The sequence below is a fragment of the Tamandua tetradactyla genome, chromosome 5, assembly GCF_023851605.1.
Source record: "Tamandua tetradactyla isolate mTamTet1 chromosome 5, mTamTet1.pri, whole genome shotgun sequence".
Lineage (NCBI taxonomy): Eukaryota > Metazoa > Chordata > Mammalia > Pilosa > Myrmecophagidae > Tamandua > Tamandua tetradactyla.
In genome coordinates this window covers 26,560,403-26,583,645 of record NC_135331.1, presented here as the reverse complement: position 1 = coordinate 26,583,645, position 23,243 = coordinate 26,560,403, and the positions used below count along the sequence as shown (strand labels likewise).

At 45.9% G+C, this 23,243-nt stretch overlaps 1 protein-coding gene and 1 long non-coding RNA gene across 8 annotated transcripts in view; one reads left to right on the top strand and one right to left on the bottom strand.

Moving 5' to 3' along the window:
- PI4KA (phosphatidylinositol 4-kinase alpha) overlaps positions 1-23,243 on the top strand; it is a 182,200-nt gene that overhangs the window by 126,915 nt on the left and 32,042 nt on the right. For all 7 annotated transcript variants that reach the window (XM_077160279.1, XM_077160283.1, XM_077160278.1 and 4 more), the window contains exons 21-29: positions 184-320; positions 475-608; positions 2,926-3,008; positions 15,745-15,815; positions 15,896-16,020; positions 18,108-18,189; positions 18,353-18,436; positions 19,229-19,318; positions 20,748-20,867. In XM_077160279.1, coding sequence (XP_077016394.1) covers positions 184-320; positions 475-608; positions 2,926-3,008; positions 15,745-15,815; positions 15,896-16,020; positions 18,108-18,189; positions 18,353-18,436; positions 19,229-19,318; positions 20,748-20,867 — 926 coding nt within the window. The remainder of the gene's footprint in view (positions 1-183; positions 321-474; positions 609-2,925; positions 3,009-15,744; positions 15,816-15,895; positions 16,021-18,107; positions 18,190-18,352; positions 18,437-19,228; positions 19,319-20,747; positions 20,868-23,243) is intronic.
- On the bottom strand, positions 1,747-6,107 carry LOC143683858 (uncharacterized). The gene is made up of 4 exons (XR_013175678.1): positions 5,980-6,107; positions 5,464-5,579; positions 4,500-4,714; positions 1,747-2,987 (listed from the first exon to the last, which is right to left on the bottom strand). It is a non-coding gene; the product is annotated as an uncharacterized LOC143683858 (long non-coding RNA).

Below are 23,243 nucleotides of genomic sequence, written 5' to 3'. Positions count from 1 at the left end.
AGCATATCTGCAAACACAGTACTTCCCAGATGCAGTTTAGGGTTGTTGAGGATGTCATCCAACTTAGGTGACACACCACGTCTGTGCCCACAACTGGAGACGTTGCCTCCAACGAAGGGCCCAGGCTGAGGAGCTCTCCTCTGTAACCCCACATGAACCTCTGTGACCTTTGTTCTCTCCCAGGACTCTGGCCGGAGGAGTGGTATGAGGGGGTCTGTGAGATCGCCACCAAGTCTCCCCTGCTCACCTTCCCCAGCAAAGAGCCGCTGCGGTCCGTGCTGCAGTATAACTCGGCCATGAAAAACGACACTGTCACTCCCGTAAGGGCTCTTGTCCCAACTGGCCCCACGGGGAGAGGCAACCAAGGACAGGGTGCTTCTGCTCAGCTCTCATGAGCATGCTGAACCACAGTAGGGGGTGGTCAGTGGCTCCTCTGGGTGCCCCCAGAGCCCTGAGAGTGTCCTTCCCCTATAGGCTGAGCTGAGTGAGCTCCGCAGCACCATCATCAACCTGCTGGACCCGCCTCCCGAAGTGTCCGCCCTCATCAACAAGTTGGACTTTGCCATGTCTACCTACCTCCTGTCAGTTTACCGCCTGGAGTACATGAGGTATGGACCCCTTGGCCGCCTAGCCCCTCCAGGCTGCAGCCGGGTTCTAATTCCTGGGCCCCTCCTTCCTGGGCCCTAAGCACCGGGCCTCAGACAAACAAGTATCTGCACTTTGTGACCACCCCCCGTACCGCAGCCCTTGCGGAGAGTGGTTCTGAGATGCCCACTGCCTTTTTCCCGGGACCACCTTGAGTGCCAGCAGCAGATGCAGAGTGGAAGGAGCCTGCTCCAAAACCAGCCCCGGGAGGTCTGCTCAGGATGCGCCTATCCCCGCCGCGGTCCTGGCGTAACATCAGAATTTGTGCTCTGTGATTGCCTTGTGCTGGTGTCTGTAGTCTCTGTGACTTGAGTGTCACACCAGTCAGGCCCTGCGCTGAGCCCTCTGAGGTAGGCCCTGGTAGAGCCCGTTTGCAGAAGAGAAAACTGAGACACTGAGTAAGTTGTCCAAGACTGTGTCCCTGGCTTGTATGCAGACCCAGTCCCTTAACCTCTGCGTGCTGCTGCCTCTCCCGAAGGGAGCTGGGAAGCAGTTGGGTACAAGGCCTCTGCCAGCCCTCCTGGGGACGCCAAGCTGCCACCAGCGTAGCAGATTCCACAAGGCTCACCTAGCTCGCAGGAGGGCCATGGGAAGTTAGACTTTCTTTCCCAGTTGGTTTGCAAAAGAAAGTGTGAGTACGTATAAAGAGGAATGCTTGGAAAGCAACAATATTTAACCTTCCTTTGGTGCCTTGAAATCCTTTGGTATAACAGAACTTACTTGGAAGCTCGGTACAGCACATGGGTTAAGGCTGTTCCAGTTGAAGTGTGGTGAGCCCCCCACCCTCCCTCTTGGTCTTCTCTCCCTGTCTCTCAGCAGCTCCTTGGGCTCCATGACATGGCAAAGTCTGAGAACTAGTGATCCCCAACGACACATTTCCCAGAGCCCCACAAAGCCAGGGAGCTTGGACTTGGTTTTCCTTTTTAACCAAAAATGTATTTTTTCCCAATTACACAAGTAATGTGAGGATACTACACAAAAACTTGGAAATAAGTGGAGAAGAAAACTGCACTGGTCTCACTTCCATTCCCTATAGCATATTAGTTTATCCTTTCCCCAAAAAAGGTATCTGCAAAGAAGAACAAACCAAACCAAGCCAGGACGAGAGCATAGTTTTAATCACAGCACATGTGGTAGAAGAGCCGACCCTAGGTCCCCCTAGCATCCTCTGCCCAGAGGCAGGACCGTGGCTGCTGCCCACCTGTGTCCCCTGGCTGTTGTGTGCATGGTTCTCGGGTAGGGGCCACGGGCAGCTCCCAGGTGCCCACCCCTGAACCGGGGTGCAGTCAGACCCCCCAGTGCACCCAGCCAGGGCCTCTGAGCCACGACACACAAACTAGGGGCCTTTACCCAAAAATGGTAAGATTCTCACCTCTGTTGGATTGGGAGAACTTTCAGAATGGCTTTAAAGTGCTTTGCAGGTGTGCACTTAAGGTGACCTGGCCTGCTGCCCCCCCTTAGACTTAAGGAGCAGAAGATGGGCACAGAAGCCGTGTGGCCCACGGTATCGCCAAAGGCTGCCTGCCTGAGCATGTGACCGAGCAGCTGCTCTGGTTGGCCTTCCCAGGGGCCATGGTCCAGGGACATGTCTTTCCTTCCTTTTTCCTCCTGCTGTTTTCCCCCAAGTCAAAGATATTTTTTACTCAGAAAGTAAATGTCCATAACATATAGCACAAATCTCGCTTTCCTAGCCCTGGTCTCTTGTTCCCTCCACCCTGAGATAGCCCCTGCTAATGGCCTCTTATTTTCCTTGTGGAGTTTTCTCTGTGTATGCAGGCGTGCGTGTCCCATGGACATGCTGCCACAGAAGGCCTTCAGAGACACTGTCAGCAAGGCCGGGCCCACGTGGCTCCCCTGTACCTGGCGTCTTTCACTTGGCAGAGCGCCTCGGATGTTGTCCCACGAAAGCCCCTCTAGAGCTTTCTCTCATTTTATTAGCCATATACTACGGCATCACATAGATGTGCTTTCGGTTGTCTGACTTGTCTCCCACTAAGGGACATTTGAGTTATCTGCATCCTGGACAGTGCGGACAGTGCTGTACCAGGGTCCCTGTGCATGTAAATCCCCAAAGGCTCCGACTTGTGGTGGAGTTGCTGGATTCCAGGGTGTGGGCCATCAGGGCTGACAGTGGATGCCCCCGATTGGAAGCTTGCATCTCTTTATACCCCTCTGATGTTACCTCTCCCCCACAGACGTGCTGGTTCTCGAGCGCGTGAAATTTGCGATATGGAGGTCCCGGATTTTTTGAAATTCATTTAACACCATTCCCCTTGTTAGGGTGCTGCGGTCCACAGATCCCGATCGCTTCCAGGTGATGTTCTGCTACTTCGAGGATAAAGCTATTCAGAAAGACAAGTCCGGTAAGCGTCTCATCATGGTAGTCTCATGACAGATAGAGCTTTAACATTATGAAAGATAACTGCTCCCTATGTTTCTGTCTATATGAAGGAAGTAGTGTTGTGAGGCTGCATACTACATTGAAACAAAAGGTGTGAAACATACAGCCTTGAAAAGAACTGCCTGCCTGGCTCTGCCACCGCTGCGAGGGCCAACACCTCAACCCACCTCACTCCTGTGCATTCCAGACCCAGGCTTTGTTCCCTAGAAAGAACCAGTGCTCCGTACACAGTTGTGGATGGACCTTAATGGTTCTGGGGAGCAGTTGTGGGTTTAAAATGCCAGGAGCTGGTTGAAAGGCCACGGAACCAATTTATAGGGACTCATGGTAGACAGACAGGCACAATATTCTTATTATTTTGTTTAATTGAAACAAGTTTCATTTTTTAAAGGTATGAGTTCATAATGATACTCCAAAAAAAAAGTAAGGTTCTGTAAAAAATGCACGTGAGCTGTAATTACAAAAGAAAGACATATATTGGAATACATGTTACTTCTGTTTCTTCCACTAAAATAAGTATGGACACAAAGATGCCTTTCTTCCAGTAAGTGGGAAAGAATCAATACCAGGGACCATGCTGAGCCTCACAGGCCTAGAAAACGTCTATTAGTAGCAGTGAGGAGGGCTAGCCACCCTGGTCTCAGGGTGACCCCAGCAGAAAGGGCACCCAGTAGTGATGAGCAGAGAGGAGGCCCAGAGAGCAGCCGGTTAAAGAGGCTCCTTTAGCCAAGTGTTTGTTAGCGAGCCCACAGCAAAGCACACACTCACGGGTGGGCGCCCTGCCCCGCCTCAGGGACAGCCGTGCTGGCTGTGATGTGACCCTACTCAGGCTACAGCTGTCATTGACACAGCCGGCAGCAGGTTGGGGTCCGTGGACCTCCCCGTGTAAGGACTGTGTCCCCTCTGGGGACGTTTCTGATCACAAGACTCTCCAGGACCACAAAGACTCAAGTCCGTAAGGCTGCGCACCCAAGACCTGCGAATATAGCAGGTCTTGCCGTAACCAATCCCAGCCAAGGTTGTCAGACTCCTTGGGAGACAGGTACATTACTGAAACCCTAGTAAGGCAACCCCAAGGACAGAATAGGAATTCAAGGAAGAAGAAATATTAAAATAATAAGGGAAGACGAGCTAAATCCAAAGCATAGGCACTTGGTGAGCAGTGTTAAGATGAGGGCACTGAGAAGTTTCAGCTTTGTCACATTAGTCTGTGTGCTGATTTATAAGGTGTTTAAAAGCTTAACGTGCTGAAATATTAGATCTATGATTTGAGTTAAATGCTTAGAAGAATTTGATTTTGTAATCATGTTTAAATGTTAGAGGGAATTTCTTTGGTTATATCTGTGACTTCTGGTTTATTAACTGTGTGGGTAAATATTTCGAGAAATGCTGATTTATAAATCAAGAAGAATACATTTAGTATTAAGAAAGCATGAGTAGTAGCGCTCCTCACTTTCTATGCCAGAGCCCTTGGCACACTGGAGAATCTGTCCACTGCTCCTGCCATGGAGGAAGTAATCCCCAGAGACTTCGGGTGCCATCTTTTCTCGTGGAGGAAAATCAGTGCTCGAAGAAATCACTTTAGATAATCACCCCCGGGGACTCTTGAGAGATGCTGTCTATGTAGGATCTTCATCCAAAAAGTACTTTGCAGAGCAGTTCTTGCTCCTGTGCAGCAGAGTCGGAGAAATTAGGTGCATGAATTTACTTTATTTTTTAATACTTTTTATTTTGAAATGATTTCAAGTTTATAGGACAATTGCAAATATCATACGAATCCCATACAGATAACTCCAGTATAGTCTCCACCCAGATACCCAGCTCTGCAGACCTTTAACATTTTGGCACATTTAGCGTATCATTTTATCCCTCCATCTTTCCATCCACCCATGCGCCCATCCACCTATCTGTTTCCTAAAAACTCCAGAGTAGATTATATGCATCACACTCCTTGAACACTGTGTGAATGTATTACTGTGTCTGGAAACCCACGGGCCCTGGTGAGGATGATGATGTGAGGTTTTGGGGAGCTCCCTCTGCTGGCAGTGTGAGGGAAGGATGGGGTGAGCAGGGAGATGGGTGGTGGCCAGGCATGGGGGGGTGCAGTACACTATACAGGAGGAAGCCTCTTCCACACGGGGGCACCATTAGGAGAGGTGGGGCCCCGTGCCCAGAGGGCACAGGTGCATATCCCAGGACCACCTGGGAGATGGCACAGAGGCTGTGACCACTGGCTGGGCTTCTCGTGGATTCACTCCTCTTATAGATCCAGCCATTGTTTATTTATTTAGCAGCTCTTTTGTGCCAAGATTTGTGCTCAACAAGTTGAGTTACCCTGAGAATCTTTGGTCCTAGGACGAAGAGTAGACTACAAAAAACAATGGGACTGCCAACCCTATCTTGACCTGATGACTTACCATATCTTGCCAGGCTCTTATGTAGTGTATCTATGGGAGTGAATCAGATTCCTTTCTAGGTGTCTGAAGCTAGGTGTCTCATGCCTCATTCTCTCCTGAGCTCCATTTTTCTGTGGCTGTGGCATAAAAGAAAATTAAATTACACTGGGGACTCTAAAGTCCCTTTTAATTCCAGTGCCTTGTACCCTTCTATAGGATTTCAAATTGATTATTATATATCTTTTCTGAGTATGGTATTTAGGTTAAGTCAATCAGTGTCTAACTATCAAGTTTATTTCCTCTTCCTTTTCGCTCCTAAGACGTGAGATTTGGAGAGGAAAGTCTTGATATATTTTCCAGTCTTGGAAGACATCCCTTCCTGAGTTTTCAAAATGAGAAGAGAAGTTTTATAAAACATGTACAGCCCCCCAAATGGGAGGGCGCAGCCCCCTGTATGCAGCCACAAGCCAAGCCTCTCTGTGTTGCTGAATCTGGAAAGAAGGTGAGAACAGAGCCTCTCCATCCCCTGCCAGCCACCTCATCCGTCAGGACACAGGTAGTCCTGAAGCTCGCTCCGACGTGAAGATGTACTTAGATGCCACTGCCTGATAATGACTGTCATCTGACCAGCATTGGATTGTTATTTATTAGGAACTTAGCTTCGGTTTCCTAGCAACTGTCTGAAAAAATAAACACACTACACACACTCTCCAAGAATAAGATTCCAAGGGGCCAAGATGGCGGGTTAGTAATGTGCACGTTTTAGTTCGTCCTCCAGAACAGCTACTAAATAACTAGAAATAGTACAGAACAGCTCCCGGAGCCACGACAGTGACCGGACACACAGCGTACCCCAGTCTGGACCAGCTGGAATGGCTGCGAGTCTCCGGAACCGTGAGTTCTCCAAGCTGCTGCGGCCGGCGCCCGGCGCCCCTCCCCCGCAGGCAGCTTTTTGGAGGGAAAGGAAAGAAACTCTAACGGTAGCAGGGGACTGGTCCAACCAAACACCAATTGTGGCTTTAATAAACAAATTCTGACTACTAAAAATAGGCCCCCAGTTCAGGTGAAACTGGTCAAGGCAGAGGTCGCTTATTGGGCTAAGCAAAAAAGAGGAAAGGGGACGAAACAGAGGTTTTTGTGGCTGTTTCTATGGAGGCTTGGCTGCCTCTGGATTCAGCGGTGGGACTACTCAGGCTGCAACTGCCCCAGGCATAGGCAGAAACGGACTGCTTTCAGGGCTTTCTCCCACCTGTGCCTTCCCCAGGGGAGGGGTGAACCGCAACTTAGGTAGAATCCCTCTCTCAAGGAATTCAGACCCCAGGGCTTGGCAATTTGAAGCCATTAAAACCAGCCTGCAACCTCTCCTCTGTCTCCACCACGCCCCCAGCAGGGAGAGCCATCCAAAGTTAAAGGAGCCACAACATCTTTTGCTGGTGGGACCCGCAGACAGACGAGCACCACATACTGGGCAGGGTAAGAAAAACAGAGCCCAGAGACTTCACAGGAAAGTCTTTCAACCTACAGGGTCTCACCCTCAGGGAAAACTGACACAGGTGACTCCTTCCCCCTGATAGGAGGCCAGTTTAGTCCAGGAAAACCCGACTGGAGTCTGTAATACCTATGTAGACCCTCCTAAGGAGGGGGAGGGAAAAGGCACCTTACAAGCAGGACAAGAAACAAGAAAACAAGAACTGAAAAATTACCCTCTGTTAAACAAAACTTAAGCTAGAGGCCCAGAAAAAGCTGAACTGAAGGTCAAAGAACAAATAGACAACAAACCCTCTAGTAAGAAAACCCTAGGTAAGATAAGTGGAAGCAATCTCCAGAATAAACTAATTAAGATAACTAAATGTCTAGATGCCAGCAAAAAATAACAACTCACACCAGGAAAATTGAAGGTATGACCCAGTCAAAAGAACAAACCAGTAGTTCAAATGAGATACAGGAGCTGAAACAACTAATTCAGACTATACGAACAGAAATGGAAAACCTCATCAAAAACCAAATCAATGAATTGAGGGAGGACATGAAGAAGGCAAGGAATGAACAAAAGGAAGAAATGGAAAGTCTGAAAAAACAAATCACAGAACTTATGGGAATGAAAGTTACAGTAGAAGAGATGAAAAAAACAATGGAAACCTACAATGGTAGATTTCAAGAGACAGAGGTTAGGATTAGTGAACTGGAGGATGGAACATCTGAAATCCAAAAAGAAACAGAAACTATAGGGAAAAGAATGGGAAAATATGAGCAGGGGCTCAGGGAATTGAATGATAATATGAAGCACACAAATATACGTGTTGTGGGTGTCCCGGAAGGAGAAGGGAAGGGAAAAGGGGGAGAAAAACTAATGGAACAAATTATCACTGAAAATTTCCCAACTCTTATGAAAGACCTAAAATTACAGATCCAAGAAGTTCAGTGCACCCCAAAGAGAATAGACCCAAATAGGCGTTCTCCAAGACACTTACTAGTTAGAATGTCAGAGGTCAAAGGGAAAGAGAGGATCTTGAAAGCAGCAAGAGAAAAGCAGTCCATCACATACAAGGGAAACCCAATAAGACTATGTGTAGATTTCTCAGCAGAAACCATGGAGGCAAGAAGACAGTGGGATGATATATTTAAATTACTAAAAGAGAAAAACTGCCAACCAAGAATTCTATACCCAGCAAAATTGTCCTTCAAAAATGAGGGAGAAATTAAAACATTTTCAGACAAAAAGTCACTGAGAGAATTTGTGACCAAGAGACCAGCTCTGCAAGAAATACTAAAGGGAGCACTAGAGACAGATACAAAAAGATAGAAGAGAGAGGTGTGGAGAAGAGTGTAGAAAGAAGGAAAATTAGATATGATATATATAAAATACAAAAGGCAAAATGGTAGAGGAAAGTACTACCCAAACAGTAATAACACTAAATGTTAATGGACTGAATTTCCTAATCAAAAGACACAGACTGGCAGAATGGATTAAAAAACAGGATCCTTCTATATGCTGTCTACAGGAAACACATCTTAGACCCAAAGATAAACATAGGTTGAAAGTGAAAGGTTGGGAAAAGATATTTCATGCAAATAACAACCAGAAAAGAGCAGGAGTAGCTATACTAATATCCAATAAATTAGACTTCAAATGTAAAACAGTTAAAAGAGACAAAGAAGGATACTATGTACTAATAAAAGGAACAATTCGACATGAAGACATAGCAATCATAAATATTTATGCACCGAACCAGAATGCCCCAAAATACATGAGGCAAACACTGCAAACACTGAAAAGGGAAATAGACACATCTACCATAATAGTTGAGACTTCAATTCCCCACTCTCATCAATGGACAGAACATCTAGACAGAGGATCAATAAAGAAACAGAGAATTTGAATATTACAATAAGTGAGCTAGACTTAACAGACATTTATAGGACATTACACCCCACAACAGCAGGATACACCTTTTTCTTAAGTGCTCATGAATCATTCTCAAAGATAGACCATCTGCTGGGTCACAAAGCAAGTCTCAACAAATGTAAAAAGATTGAAATCATACACAACACTTTCTTAGATCATAAGGGAATGAAGTTGGAAATCAATAATAGGCAGAGCACCAGAAAATTCACAAATACGTGGAGGCTCAACAACATACTCTTAAACAACCAGTGGGTCAAGGAACAAATTAAAGAAAAATCAGTAAATATCTTGAGGCGAATGAAAATGAAAACACAACATATCAAAACTTATGGGATGCAGCAAAGGCAGTGCTAAGAGGGAAATTTATTGCCCTGAATGCCTATATCAAAAAAGAAAAAAGGGCAAAAATTCAGGAATTAACTGTCAACTTTGAAGAACTGGAAAAAGAACAGCAAACTAACCCCAAAGCAAGCAAAAGGAAAGAAATAACAAAGATTAGAGCAGAAATAAATGAAATTGAGAACATGAAAACAATTGAGAAAATCAATAAAACCAGAAGTTGGTTCTATGAAAAAATCAACAAGATTGATGGGCCCTTAGCAAGATTGACAAAAAGAAGAAGAGAGAGAATGCAAATAAATAAGATCAGAAATGGAAGAGGAGACATAACCACTGACCTCACAGAAATAAAGGAGATAATAACAGGATACTGTGAACAACTTTATGCTAATAAATACAGCAATGTAGATGAAATGGGCAAGTTCCTAGAAAGGCATGAACAACCAACTTTGACTCAAGAAGAAATAGATGACCTCAACAAACCAATCACAAGTAAAGAAATTGAATCAGTCATTAAAAAGCTACCCAAAAAGAAAAGTCCAGGACCAGACGGCTTCACATGTGAATTCTACCAAACATTCCAGAAAGAATTAGTACCAACTCTCCTCAAACTCTTCAAAAAAATCAAAGTGGAGGGAAAGCTACCTAATTCATTCTATGAAGCCAACGTCACCCTCATACCAAAACCAGGCAAAGATATTACAAAAAAAGAAAACTACAGACCAATCTCTCTAATGAATATGGATGCAAAAATCTTCAACAAAATTCTAGCAAATCGAATCCAGCAACACATTAAAAGAATTATACATCATGACCACATAGGATTCATCCCAGGTATGCAAGGATGGTTCAACATAAGAAAATCAATTAATGTAATACACCATATCAACAAATCAAAGCAGAAAAATCACATGATCATCTCAATTGATGCATAGAAGGCATTTGACAAGATTCAACATCCTTTCCTGTTGAAAACACTTCAAAGGATGGGAATACAAGGGAACTTCCTTAAAATGGTAAAGGGAATATATGAAAAACCCACAGCTAATATCATCCTCAATGGGGAAAAACTGAAAACTTTCCCCCTAAGATCAGGAACAAGACAAGGATGTCCATTATCACCACTGTTATTCAACATCATGTTGGAAGTTCTAGCCAGAGCAATTAGACAAGAAAAAGAAATACAAGGCATCAAAATTGGAAAGGAAGAAGTAAAACTATCACTGTTTGCAGATGATATGATACTATACGTCGAAAACCCTGAAAAATCCGCAGCAAAACTACTAGAGCTAATAAACGAGTTCAGTAAAGTGGCAGCTTACAAGATCAACATTCAAAAATCTGTAGTGTTTCTATACACTAGTAATGAACAAGCTGAGGGGGAAATCAAGAAATGAATTCCATTTACAATTGCAACTAAAAGAATAAAATACTTAGGAATAAATTTAACTGAAGAGACAAAAGACCTGTACAAAGAAAACTACAAGAAACTGTTAAAAGAAATCATAGAAGACCTAAATACATGGAAGGGCATACCATGTTCATGGATTGGAAGACTAAATATAGTTAAGATGTCAATTCTACCTAAATTGATTTACAGATTCAACGCAATACCAATCAAAATCCCAACAACTTACTTTTCAGAAATAGGAAAACCAATAAGCAAATTTATCTGGAAGAGCTGGGTGCCCCGAATTGCTAAAAGCATCTTGAGGAAAAAAAACGAAGCTAGAGGTCTCACGCTTCCTGACTTTAAGGCATATTATGAAGCCACAGTGGTCAAAACAGCATGGTACTTGCATAAAGATAGATATATTGACCAATGGAATCGAATAGAGTGCTCAGATATAGACGCTCTCATCTATGGACATTTGATCTTTGATAAGGCAGTCAAGCCAACTCACCTGGGACAGAACAGTCTCTTCAATAAATGGTGCCTAGAGAACTGGATATCCATATGCAAAAGAATGAAAGAGGACCCATCTCTCACACCCTATACAAAAGTTAACTCAAAATGGATCAAAGATCTAAACATTAGGTCTAAGACCATAAAACAATTAGAGGAAAATGTAGGGAGATATCTTATGAAACTTACAATTGGAGGCGGTTTTATGGACCTTACAGCTAAAGCAAGAGCACTGAAGAAAGAAAGAAATGGGAGCTCCTCAAAATTAAACACTTTTGTGCATCAAAGAACTTCATCAAGAGAGTAAAAAGACAGCCTACACAATGGGAGACAATATTTGGAAACGACATATCAGATAAAGGTCTAGTATCCAGAATTTATAAAGAGATTGTTCAACTCAACAACAAAAAGCCAATCCAATTACCAAATGGGAAAAAGACTTGAACAGACATTTCTCAGAAGAGGAAATACAAATGGCCAAAAGGCACATGAAGAGATGCTCAGTGTCCCTGGCCATTAGAGAAATGCAAATCAAAACCACAATGAGATATCATCTCACACCCACCAGAATGGCCATTATCAACACAACAAAAAATGACAAGTGCTGGAGAGGATGTGGAGAAAGAGGCACACTTATTCACTGTTGGTGGGGATGTCAAATGGTGCAACCACTGTGGAAGGCAGTTTGGCGGTTCCTCAAAAGGATGAATATAGAATTACCATATGACCCAGCAATACCATTGCTAGGTATCTACTCAGAGGACTTAAGGGCAAAGACAAAAACGGACATTTGCACACCAGTGTTTATAGCAGCATTGTTTACAATTCCAAGGAGATGGAAACAGCCAAAATGTCCATCAACAGACGAGTGGCTAAACAAACTGTGGTATATACATACAATGGAATATTATGCAGCTTTAAGACAGAATAAACTTATGAAGTATGTAACAACATGGATGGACCTTGAGAATATTATGCTGAATGACACTAGCCAAAAACTAAAGGACAAATACGGTATGGTCTCACTGATATGAACTGACATTAGTGAATAAACTTGGAATATGTCGTTGGTAACAGAGACCATCAGGAAATAGAAATAGGGTAAGATATTGGGTAACTGGAGCTGAAGGGATACAGACTGTGCAACAGGACTGGATACAAAAACTCAGAAATGGACAGCACAATACTACCTAACTGTAATGTAATTATGTTAAAACACTGAATGAAGCTGCATGTGAGAATGATAGAGGGAGGAGGGCTGGGGACATAAATGAAATCAGAAAGAAAGATAGATGTTAAAGATTGAGATGGTATGATCTAGGAATGCCTAGAGTGTATAATAATAGTGAAATGTACAATGTGCAAAAATTAAAATGTTTTTGTATGAGGAAGAACAAAGGAATGTCATTATTGCAGGGTGCTGAAAATAGGTGATAATTAATACTTTAAAATGTCACCTTATCTAAGAAATGATGATCATGCATCTATGTGATGATGTTGCTGATTGCATATGTAGAATGGTATGATTTCTAAATGTTGGGTTAATTTCTTTTTTTCTGTTAATTAATAATAAAAAAAAAGTTTATCATCCACAGAAAGACTGAATAATACTGTAATTATTAATAATAAGAATCCATAGCAGTCGTCCATCCCAATGAGCAATCCAACAGACCTCTCAATTAATTGCGGCCAGGCTGCACACAAACATAATCTCTGTTTCCCAAAATTTACACTCCAGTGGACAGGCCAGCATGTAAAAAAAATATGTAGTGATAACCAAACTGAATAATGTATGTGAATATAATGTTTTAAAAAATTAAATAATTACATAAATGTAAGGTAAAAAAAAATGTCACCTTATGTGTGAGACTAAAGCAAAAAATGCTTATATGTTACAAAATTTATTTTTTGACTAGAGCATTTCCTAATATAACTCATGTAGATAGTTTGATTGAATGTCATAAGTACTTGGAATATCAGATAGCGCATGAGATTTTGTTGGTTTGTCCAGAGTGATGCCCTGATGAATCCCAGAATGATTTGATCAATGACTGGAAAATATTCGCAAGCCGCCTTCAGGGAATGGTGAGAGCGGAGAGAAATTCAACTTCCCCAAGTTGAATTCTTGATATTCTTACAAGCAGTGTGGACAGCCAAAGCTATAGGCTGAGCCCCCAGTCTTGGGGTTTGTTCATATGAAACTTAACCCCACAAAGGATAGGTCAAGTCTACTTAAAATTTAGGCCTAGGAGTCATCCCCAAGAGAGCCTCTTTTGTTGCTCAGATGTGGCCTCTCTCTCCAGCCAATATGATGAGCAGTCTCACCACCCTCCCCCTCTCTACATGGGATATGACTCCCAGGGGGTGTGAACCTTCCTGGCAACGTGGGACAGAGATCCTGGAATGAGCTGAGACTCAGCATCAAAGGACTGAGAAAAACCGTAGAATGAGCTTAGAATTAACATCAAGGGATTGAGAGAACCTTCTCGACCAAAGGGGGAAGAGTGAAATGAGACTAAGTGTCAATGGTTGAGAGATTCCAAACAGAGTCGAGAGGTTATCCTGGAGGTTATTCTTATGCATTAAGTAGATATCACCTTGTTGTTCAAGATGTAGCGGAGAGGCTGGAGGGAACTGCCTGAAATGTAGAGCTGTGTTCCAGTAGCCATGTTTCTTGATGATGATTGAACCAATGATATAGCTTTCACAATGAGACTCTGTGAATGTGAAAACCTTATGTCTGATGCTGCCTTTAGCTACTGTATCAACAGAAGAGTAGAACATATGGAATAAAAATAAATAATAGGGGGAACAAATGTTTAAATAAATTCAGTGTGAAATGCTAGTGGTGTATGAATGCGAGGGATTAGGGGTATGGTATGTATAATCTTTTTTTCTCTATTATTTTATTTCTTTTTCTGTTGTCTTTTTATTTCTTTTTCTAAATCGATGCAAATGTACTAAGAAATGAATATGCAACTGTGATGATATTAAGAATTACTGATTGTATATGTAGAATGGAATGATATCTTAATGTTTTGTTTGTTAATTTTTTTTAATTAATAAAAAAAGTTTAAAAATAATAAATAAATAAGATTCCACCCGCCGATGCCCAGCCTCTTAAGAAGCTAGCCTCTGCCTTGCCTTGGGCCTCTGTTGTCACTCTTCGTGTTTCCAAGTGCTGCAGTGGGGCCTCTTGTCCTCCTAACAGAAGGGTCTTTCTTGAGTGCAGGTTCTTCCACTTGCCTAGACTCTACCTCTAAAGACCCTGCCCTCCTGTTGTTGAGCCATCTAGATGAGTGAATAGCGTGGTGGAGGATGAAATGGCCTCTTGTAGTAGTCCTTTTACCTGCACCGTGATTCTTACTGCTTTCTGTTGCTTTTAAAACCTGCTGTTGCATCCCAGTAGCAGTGAGCACCCCAGTGCCCAGATCTTGCTTTCTAAAGAACACTCTCCAGTAAAAGGAACCAGGACTTCTTGGAGAAATAGCCTTAGAAGTAAGGCTGGGGCAGGAAAAATACAAGATAAGTCTGGAGCATCTTGTACTGCAGAAAGGAAGGAAGTGCTTAAAAAATAAAATATACAGGGGCCTGTCACAAGGACCAACCTTAAAGAGCTGGAGCATTTTGAGCACCAGAATAAATAACAGTAGATTTGGATAGTAATCCAAAGAATAAAATAGGCATCCATGGGTCCATACTGATGTAAATAGGTTATTGAATAAATACACAAAAGGGAAAGAGACAAACCTACCTTACAGAAGAATTCTGGTTACCAAAGGGAAGGAGTGAGGAAACTAGAGAGTTACCATTAGAATACCACAGTGATAACTTGCTATGACAAAATCCACTGACAAATGCTAAAATCAGTGAACAAAGAATTAAAGAAAAATAGGGTAGCTGCAGTACCTCAAAGTATCTCTCCCAGCATATTTACCTGCTGCTGTGGCAGTTTTAATGCACGTCCACAAATTCTCTTAGGAGGTAACTCTTAATCCCTCTCCTCTCATGGATGGACTGGGCTTGGTGGCTCTATTCTAAAGAATAGAACAGAGAAAGAAAAACAGTGTCTTGGCAGTGGAGAAACCTGGAAACAGCACCCCAGCCATGGGACCCAGGTGAACACCCTCAGTGCGGAGGGCATCCCCTCCACCTGGATATGGTGTGACAAAGGCACAACACCTCTGTCATGGTCACCCCCAAAACCTAGAACCTAAGTCTAACCACGAGAATGTATCCGACAAACCTTAACTTTTTACTTAACTTTTGCAGACTTTAACTCATGCAACGCCTCTGCCCTTCAGCAGTGCCAGGTCCTGAGAGCAAGGAAAGGCTGAGGGGCCAGGCAGGTTGGGGAGGCCCGAGGGGAGCTGACAGCCACATGCAGTGTGGGGCCCCGTATCAGAAGAGGAACAGCGGTGGGAAAGGGGGGAAGTTTCAGATGTCAGTTTATAGACAAGCACATGATTGTTATTAAGACACTGACAGTAGAGGAAGCTGGGCGAAGGGTATATGGGAACTCTACTGTATTGGCAACTCTTCTGTAACCTTAAAATTATTTCAGAATGAAAAGTTTGAAAAAAGTTTGAAAACATGTGGGATTGGTCCCTCTCTGCCACTGCTCCTGACAGGTGGGGAACTCTCGTTCCAGGGATGATGCAGTGTGTGATAGCCGTCGCGGACAAAGTGTTCGACGCCTTTCTCACTATGATGGCGGATAAAGTGAGCCTGGTCGCAGGGCGGGTGCACATGCCAGACACAGGAGCGGGCGGGCACTCCACCTGTCTCCTCTACATGCCTAGGATAAGACCAAGGAGAACGAGGAGGAGCTGGAACGGCATGCCCAGTTTTTACTGGTCAACTTCAACCACATCCACAAGAGGATACGGAGGGTGGCAGACAAGTACCTCTCGGGTCTGGTGGATAAGTAAGTTCACTTTCTTCCTGACACTCTTGTCTTTTTCCCCTTGAAGTTTTTGTTTGACATAATTTCAAACTTACAGGGCATTTTCAAAAATGAGGCAGAAACCCCTACAGAGAACTCCAACTTACCCCTCCCCACATACCCCCTTCCACCATTTTTATTATTTTGCCACATTTGCGGTATCATTTTACCTATCAATCTATTATCTATCCTCTAGACATTTGACAGTAGGCTGTCTGCACATGTTCCTTGAACATTTAGTACGTCTGTGTACATTTCCTAAGAACATGGGTATTCACTTAGGTAACCATCCGAGGTGCAGTTAGCAAGTTCAAGAATTTGAACGTTGATGAAAAGCTTTCAGTCTAGATTCCAGTTTTTCTCATTATGACCCATATGTCCTTTAGAGCCTTTTCTCCTCTGTTGTTAGATCCTGTCCAGAACCATGTATTACATTTAATAGTCATTGTCTCTTTAGTTGCTTTTTTTTTTTTTTTTTGAGTTTTGGGAACATATTCCACATAAACTTTCCCATCTCAACCCCTCCCAATCATGCAGTTCAGAAGGGCTAATCACAGTCACTGTTCTTCAGTGCCCGCAGCACCATCCATCCATTACCAGAACTTCCCCATTACCCCAAACAAAACCCTCCACCCATTAGTCATCAGCTCCCCACTCCCCCTTTCCTCCACCCCTGGCAACTTGTATTTTCTGTCTGTATGAATTTGCATAGTTTAGCCATTTCGTTTAAGTGCCATCATACAGTATCTGTCTTTTTGAGTCTGACTTATTTTAGTTAACGTGATGTCGTCAGGGCTCATCCATCTAGTGAGCTGTGTCAGGATTTCACTCCTTTTGAAGGCTGAGTAATATTCTGCTCTATGAATTTTATCCACTCACCTTCTGATGGACACTTGGGTTGCTTCCACTAATGCTTTTACTTGTGTATGTGTATGTGTAGAGCTACAATATATTTGCTGTGACGTATTTTAGCTAAATAATCATAAACATCTGTGATTTGGAGTACAAGGAGAAATCATCCCTAAATAATCATTCTAGAAAAAAATAAAGTCAAAATTAACATTCTCACACAAAGCCAGTGAACTCGCTGCAGCTTGAATTGTGTTTCTAAAACCTCCGTTCTGAGCTGTCAGTTTTACTGGACAGATGGCACTCTGGGCCTTTTGTAAATCACATACACTTCATCTCTTGCTGATCAAGAGTGTCGTGTCCCTCCTGCCTTTGATTTCCATCTGCCCTGGTAAGACGTAGCCCGGTGCCTGCCACAGAGCCTTTCTCTTCTTGCTCTCAAAAGGTCACATCTGTGCTCAGACGCTTTCCACCCCAGTGCCCAGCAAAGTGGCCCCTGGTAGAACCCGTGTCTTCTAGCGGTCCTTAGAGAGAAGCGAAAGCCCACACTGACCCTTTCTCACTGTGGGCTCTCTGGGCTTTGGAACATGTCCCCAAGCTGCTGAGACCCTGAGGTGGGCTGGGCCAGCCTCTCCAGTGCAGGGCCCAACAGATCTCCAACTGCCCCCAGGAGCCTGCTCAGCTGACCGCCACATCTGGGAGCCCTGGGGCCTGCCACAGATGCCATGCTCCCAGTCCAGGCTGCAGTACCACCTGAGGGCAGGTGCATCTAGGGACAGGTGCAGACACCCAGCTAGCGTGTGTCCAGAGCTGAGCTTCCTGGGCAGCGGGCCATGGGCAGTCATAGCTGTACAGACTGTGGGCCCTCAGACCCGGGCCACCGGAGCCCACACCATCACTCTTGGGAGCAGACAGCAGCTGCTTTTCACTGCCCTGCGGCATCATTTTCTGTGTGTGTGTGAAGTGGAAAACCGGGGCCGTGGTCAGACAGCAGGAGAGTCATTTTGGAGAGTGAGACAGTGTACCTGGCCTGTGTGTGACCACAAGCAGGGGCAGCACCAGAGCAGGCCAGCTGAGGCCTGAGCAGCTCTCCCTGGACATTGCCCGCCCTACCGTGGGGATATGGGGCAGCAGGCGCCCTGCACTGGGGCCAACCCTGTGGGGCACCGCGAGCTCCTTGGGGTTTGGCTCCTCGGCCCTGAGCAGTACTCTCGGCACAGGTTCCCTCACCTGCTGTGGAGCGGGACGGTGCTGAAGACCATGCTGGACATCCTCCAGACCCTATCACTGTCGCTGAGCGCCGTGAGTGTGCCAGGGCCGGGCGGCCATGTCCCCATTTCCCTCTCGTGTCATAGCACCTCCCCCTGGGCACTGAGCTTACCAGCACGTTGCAGCCGTTTGGAAGCAGGTGATGGGCGGGGTGAGTGGGGGTGGCCTGGAAGAGCATGCCTGCTTGTGTTTCTAGGACATTCACAAGGACCAGCCTTACTATGACATCCCCGATGCCCCGTATCGGATCACAGTTCCTGACACGTATGAGGCCCGAGAGGTAAGCCCAAGGCCTAGAGGACAGCCGCCATTCCCCCTACCCACCCCGGGCACGTCCGTAGGCAAGTCCCCCTGGCCCTCCACATGCAGGCCATCACCACCCCAACCACTGAGGTGGCGGGGGTGCTGCCAACCACCTTAGAAACCTGGAGCGGGGTGCCTGGCCCCTCCCTGTCTTGCCCTCCTATAGAGCCTAGCTCTCACCACTGAGCCCTGCTCCTCTCCACTTTTGCCGGGTTTAGCTGCCAGAGAGCTTTTCCACTACAGACAGCTGATAGCCCCTCAGATCTCCACAAATAGGCAGTGTCCAGATGAGCCTCATTCTCCAAGTTTTTTCATTACTGCTGTGTAGTAACATGACATGGCTTTTTGCTACACTGTGGGAAGGTGGGCAGGGTAAGATGAGGACTTTGCTTTATCATACACTAAGCCTCTCCTCTCCCCTCCTGGGTCTGGCTCAGGCCAGAGCCCCAACCTGGAGCTGGGTCATGTCCCAGCTCCAGGACCTCCAGCCAAATCAGCTGTTGACAGGGAGTTTTTCCACACACTGATGAGGCACTGCTGATGGGCTTGACGTCAACTTCCAGAGCCTTCCTCCCCCTTAATGGCTATATTCATGCTGCCAAGCAGCAGTGTGGTGTGCTGTTAGCCTAGGTTCTACCCAAGCCTGTGCAAGAACCACAGCCCCAAGTGTGCAGGCTCCCTCCAGGCCATGGGCCTAGGGCACGGCCCCAGAACACGCTGCAGGCTGTCCTCAGCACCAGCTGTTTAAAGGAGTCAGGCCTTTTTCCAGAGTATCGTGAAGGACTTTGCCGCGCGCTGTGGAATGATTCTTCAGGAGGCGATGAAGTGGGCCCCGACGGTCACCAAGTCCCACCTGCAGGTAGTTTCCTGAAACCACCAAACAGCATACAGGGACACAGAGAGTACTTATGCAGATACCTTGAATGTGAAAAAACAAGAGACTAAAAGTACCAGGAGCCCTGGGGATGGTTTCTGTTAAAGGCACCCAGGGAGCAATCAGTGTGCAGGCTGGGCAGGTCAGGAACTCTGTCCCACGTGATGCTTTGGCCTACAGCAGGGCTGGGGGACCACTGGCAAGATGGTGAGGGTTGACATGGGGCTGGGGGAGCTGCCGCCCCGTAGCAGCTCCAAGGGCAAGGTGGTTAGGCAGAGGGAGGATCACAGCCTCGTGTCCCAGGAAGGCTCTTCCCAGGCTGCAGGCACACACATGCATGTGAGTCCTTTTTAGCCAAGGTGTTGGGTTGGTCAGTGCAGATGGCTGCAGCATGAGCCCTGGTTCTGGGGACGGTCAGCAGGGACAGGACAAAAACCGCCACAGTAGACAAGAGGAAGGATGTGCCTTAGACCAGGGTCAAAGATTAGAAAAATGCCACAGGAGGAGGAGCTTTGAGAGGAGCTTGCGAAGTGCACCTCAGCAGTACTTTTCAAGAGGAAGCTAGTTCAGAAACGTTTCTAGGTGTGGAGTCATGGAAAGACAGAGTGGCTGGTGTCAAGAACCCATCAGGAAGTTTCTTAGGAACTGTGGGTCACACCTGCATTGGCTGTGAAATTTCCTGTTTCACAAAGACGTTGGGTGGCAAGAATTGAGCTGTCAGGGCAATGGATCGAGATGGAGCCAAGCAGAAGGCATAGGTGGCACCACTGGCCCTTGTCACTAGCCACGCTCAGCCTAAAGGGTGCGCTGGAATTCCTTCTGTGGGTGTTGCTGGAGCTTTAAGATTTGGAAAATGTCTTATTTCCTTGGGTCATGTGAAGGCAAAGGGCCTTGGTTTCCAGGTCTGCAGTCTAAGGAGGGGAGGCCCCTTGCACACCTGGAAGGTCTTTGTGGACACAAAGGTGGTCAGTACAGAGCGTTTTAGTCCCTCTGGCCTTTTCTCAGTCTTGGCTTAAGAAAGAAGAGGATGATGAAAAGGCTTGAATGAGTGTGGTGTTTCCACCCAGTGTTGCCCTGGGACCTCTCTCACCTTCACCCCTGCACTTCTGACCTGTCTGAACCCCATTTCCACCCCTTGCAACTCGCAGGCTGGCAGATGGCAGGTTTTAAGCACAGATGTGCTGACAAATAAAGGGTCCTCTTGCATTCCCTGAGTACTGACTGGGACAGTGCACTGAGCAAGCACGGCCCCCACCAGGCATAGGGTGAACGGGCAGGCAGGGGCGTGGTGCTGAGGGTGCCGGCTGTTAAAGCAGTGGGGCCAGGCATGTGAAGCCAGGCTTTGCCCTTGGGCTGTGCTCCTCACAGTCATGGGCTACCATGGAAGTAAATGGCCTTTCTTTCCCCGCTCTAGGAATATCTGAACAAGCATCAGAACTGGGTGTCGGGGCTCTCCCAGCACACGGGGCTGGCCATGGCCACCGAGAGCATCCTGCACTTCGCCGGCTACAACAAGCAGAACACCACTCTCGGGGTAGGTGTTCACGCACCTCCAAGGGGCAGCGTGGGGGAGGAGGGCAGGTGGCTTTTCATGCACAGGCGCCCTGCACTCACAGGCCACGCTGAGAGCCAATCAGAGTCGATGTCACACCGTTCCGAGAACAGGTGGGCATTGAAACAGGCATTTTCTGATTTTGCTTATAATTTGAATGTGGGTTTACAGACCTTTAAGCTTGATTCCTAATGAGATTGTGGACACATTTCTAAGTGTCCACATCAAAAAGAAGGGAGGCTGATCTCTATTAGACATGGACAGCATTTATAATCACTTGTGTCTGAAATGCTTACCTGGACTTCTTATTTTGTTTTCTGTGGGTGCTGAACTACACCCAAAAGTCCTGAGCTCAGTTTTACTCTGGTCTAGATTAATTTTAAGGGCAGTGGATTCATTAAGTAGTTCTTTCCCTTGCCCTGTAAAATTCTAACTGAGGCTCAGCTGGGTGCTGACCGCTGGTAGGTGTGCCTGGCTTCTTCCCACGGAGTCTCGGCCTCAGTTGCCAGCCCAGGGGCTCTCTGCTTAGTTGGATCCAGAATACAATTGCCCGTGGCTTTGTGCGGTTACTTCTCTCACAGACAATGAGGGAAGGCTGCCTGCTCCACCCAGACACCTGAGCGGCGTCCTCCTGTGGGATCCTCATGTCTGCCTGACAGGTGCTCTTCTTACTGGAAAAGCGTTGGCCCCTAGCCGAGTCACAGCCAGTGGGTCCTCGGGCTGGGGAAGCCCATATCAACCCACAGCCTTAGCCATGGCAGCCTTCGTTCACAGCCACAACATGTCAGCCCGACTTCTGCTGATACTCTCCTCCCAATCCTGTGGCTACTTCTGAAACTTCTTTGGTGAAGAACCTTGTCTTCTGGCATCTCAGTAAATGGCGTGCCACCTGGACTGCAGCCCACACTCGCCAATCAGGCTATCCACAAAGTCCGTGCTGTAGAGGCACCAGTTTGCTGCCGAGCAGGACCTTGTCGAGGCCATTCTCTGCAGTGGAGGAGCATTGGCCAGCCCCTGCTGAGAGTAGTGGGGATGTGGCACGGCACTGTGAGCACATTGCAGGGCAGTGTGGGTTGTCCAGAGGTGTTGGCACCCAGGCAGACTTGCAGATGAGGTGGTAAAGGCCCTTCCTACAAGGTGTTTCCCTGGAGCCCTGCAAACGGGAGAAGAGGCCTGCTCCCAAGCCAGGCTTTCTAACGAGGGGAAAGCGTTCAGTCTCATGGTGTTCAGATAACTGTTCTTCTGATTGAATTGATAAGCTGGATATCAGCCACTCCTCCTCCCCTCTGCAGGGCTCCCTCTCTGTCCTCCCTGGCCTCACCCAGCCAGCACTCAAGCCCCCAGGCAAGGGCCTTCCCAGATGAGCCCTTCCCACCCTCACCTCCCCAGTGCTGGGAGTCCTCCTGAGTCCCTCTTCACCTCAGCCCTCTGCAGCAGTCCCCATGGCCCTCCACCCAGCCTTGCTCCAGATATCTCATCCTGGCAGCAGAAGTACCTATGAAGTGCTTGGTATGGGCAGGTGTTGGCCTAAGCACTGGGCACATGTCAAATTTAATATAGTACTAACACAAAGCCCTTCTGCATAAGTAAAACAAATTAAACAAAAAGAAAACCCTTTAGCAAACAAGTATAATTACTGAATCATTATATTGATATTTCTTTTGGTCTCTAGTATCTTAAAGCAGCCAGAAGTAAAAACCTAAAATTGCGGAATTGTAACCCATACCAAACTCTGAAATCTGTTCTACAACTAATGTGGCAATGTGATTTGAAATTTATTGCTTTTTTGTATATATTATTTTTCACAAAAAAGAAAAAAAATGTTAATTGTGATGACTAAAAAAAAATTTATTCTTCTAGCCTCCAGTGTTCTGGAGCAGCTAAAAGTAAAAATCTGGGAGGATCGTATGGTTACCCATGACAAACTCTGGGATCTGTCTTGTAACCACTTGTTGAAGAGTGCTCTGAAAACTAAAAAAAAAAAAGAAAAAAGAAAACCCTACCAAGCAAGTATTCTGCCAGCATTTTATGGCGGGGCCAGGACTGACTCAGCCTGGCTCCTGAGTCCCGGCTCCGCGCACTGCTGGGCTGCCTGCTGCCACCTACTTCCCTGTTTTCCAGACTAGGCAGCAAGGCTTCAGGAAGCCTGCTCTTTTGCCTGGGGACAAACGTGTAATCAGGACAGCAGAGTGAAGCTATAACACAACCTGCCTTCCAGAAGAGGTTTTCATACTACAATTGTAAAAGTTTTTCCCTCATGGATCATATCGGACTTGAGGGAGTTCTAAAGTTTTTCATTCTATTAACTTGGCAGCACTGTAAATCTTTTTTTTTTTAATTAAAGAAAAAAGAAGACAT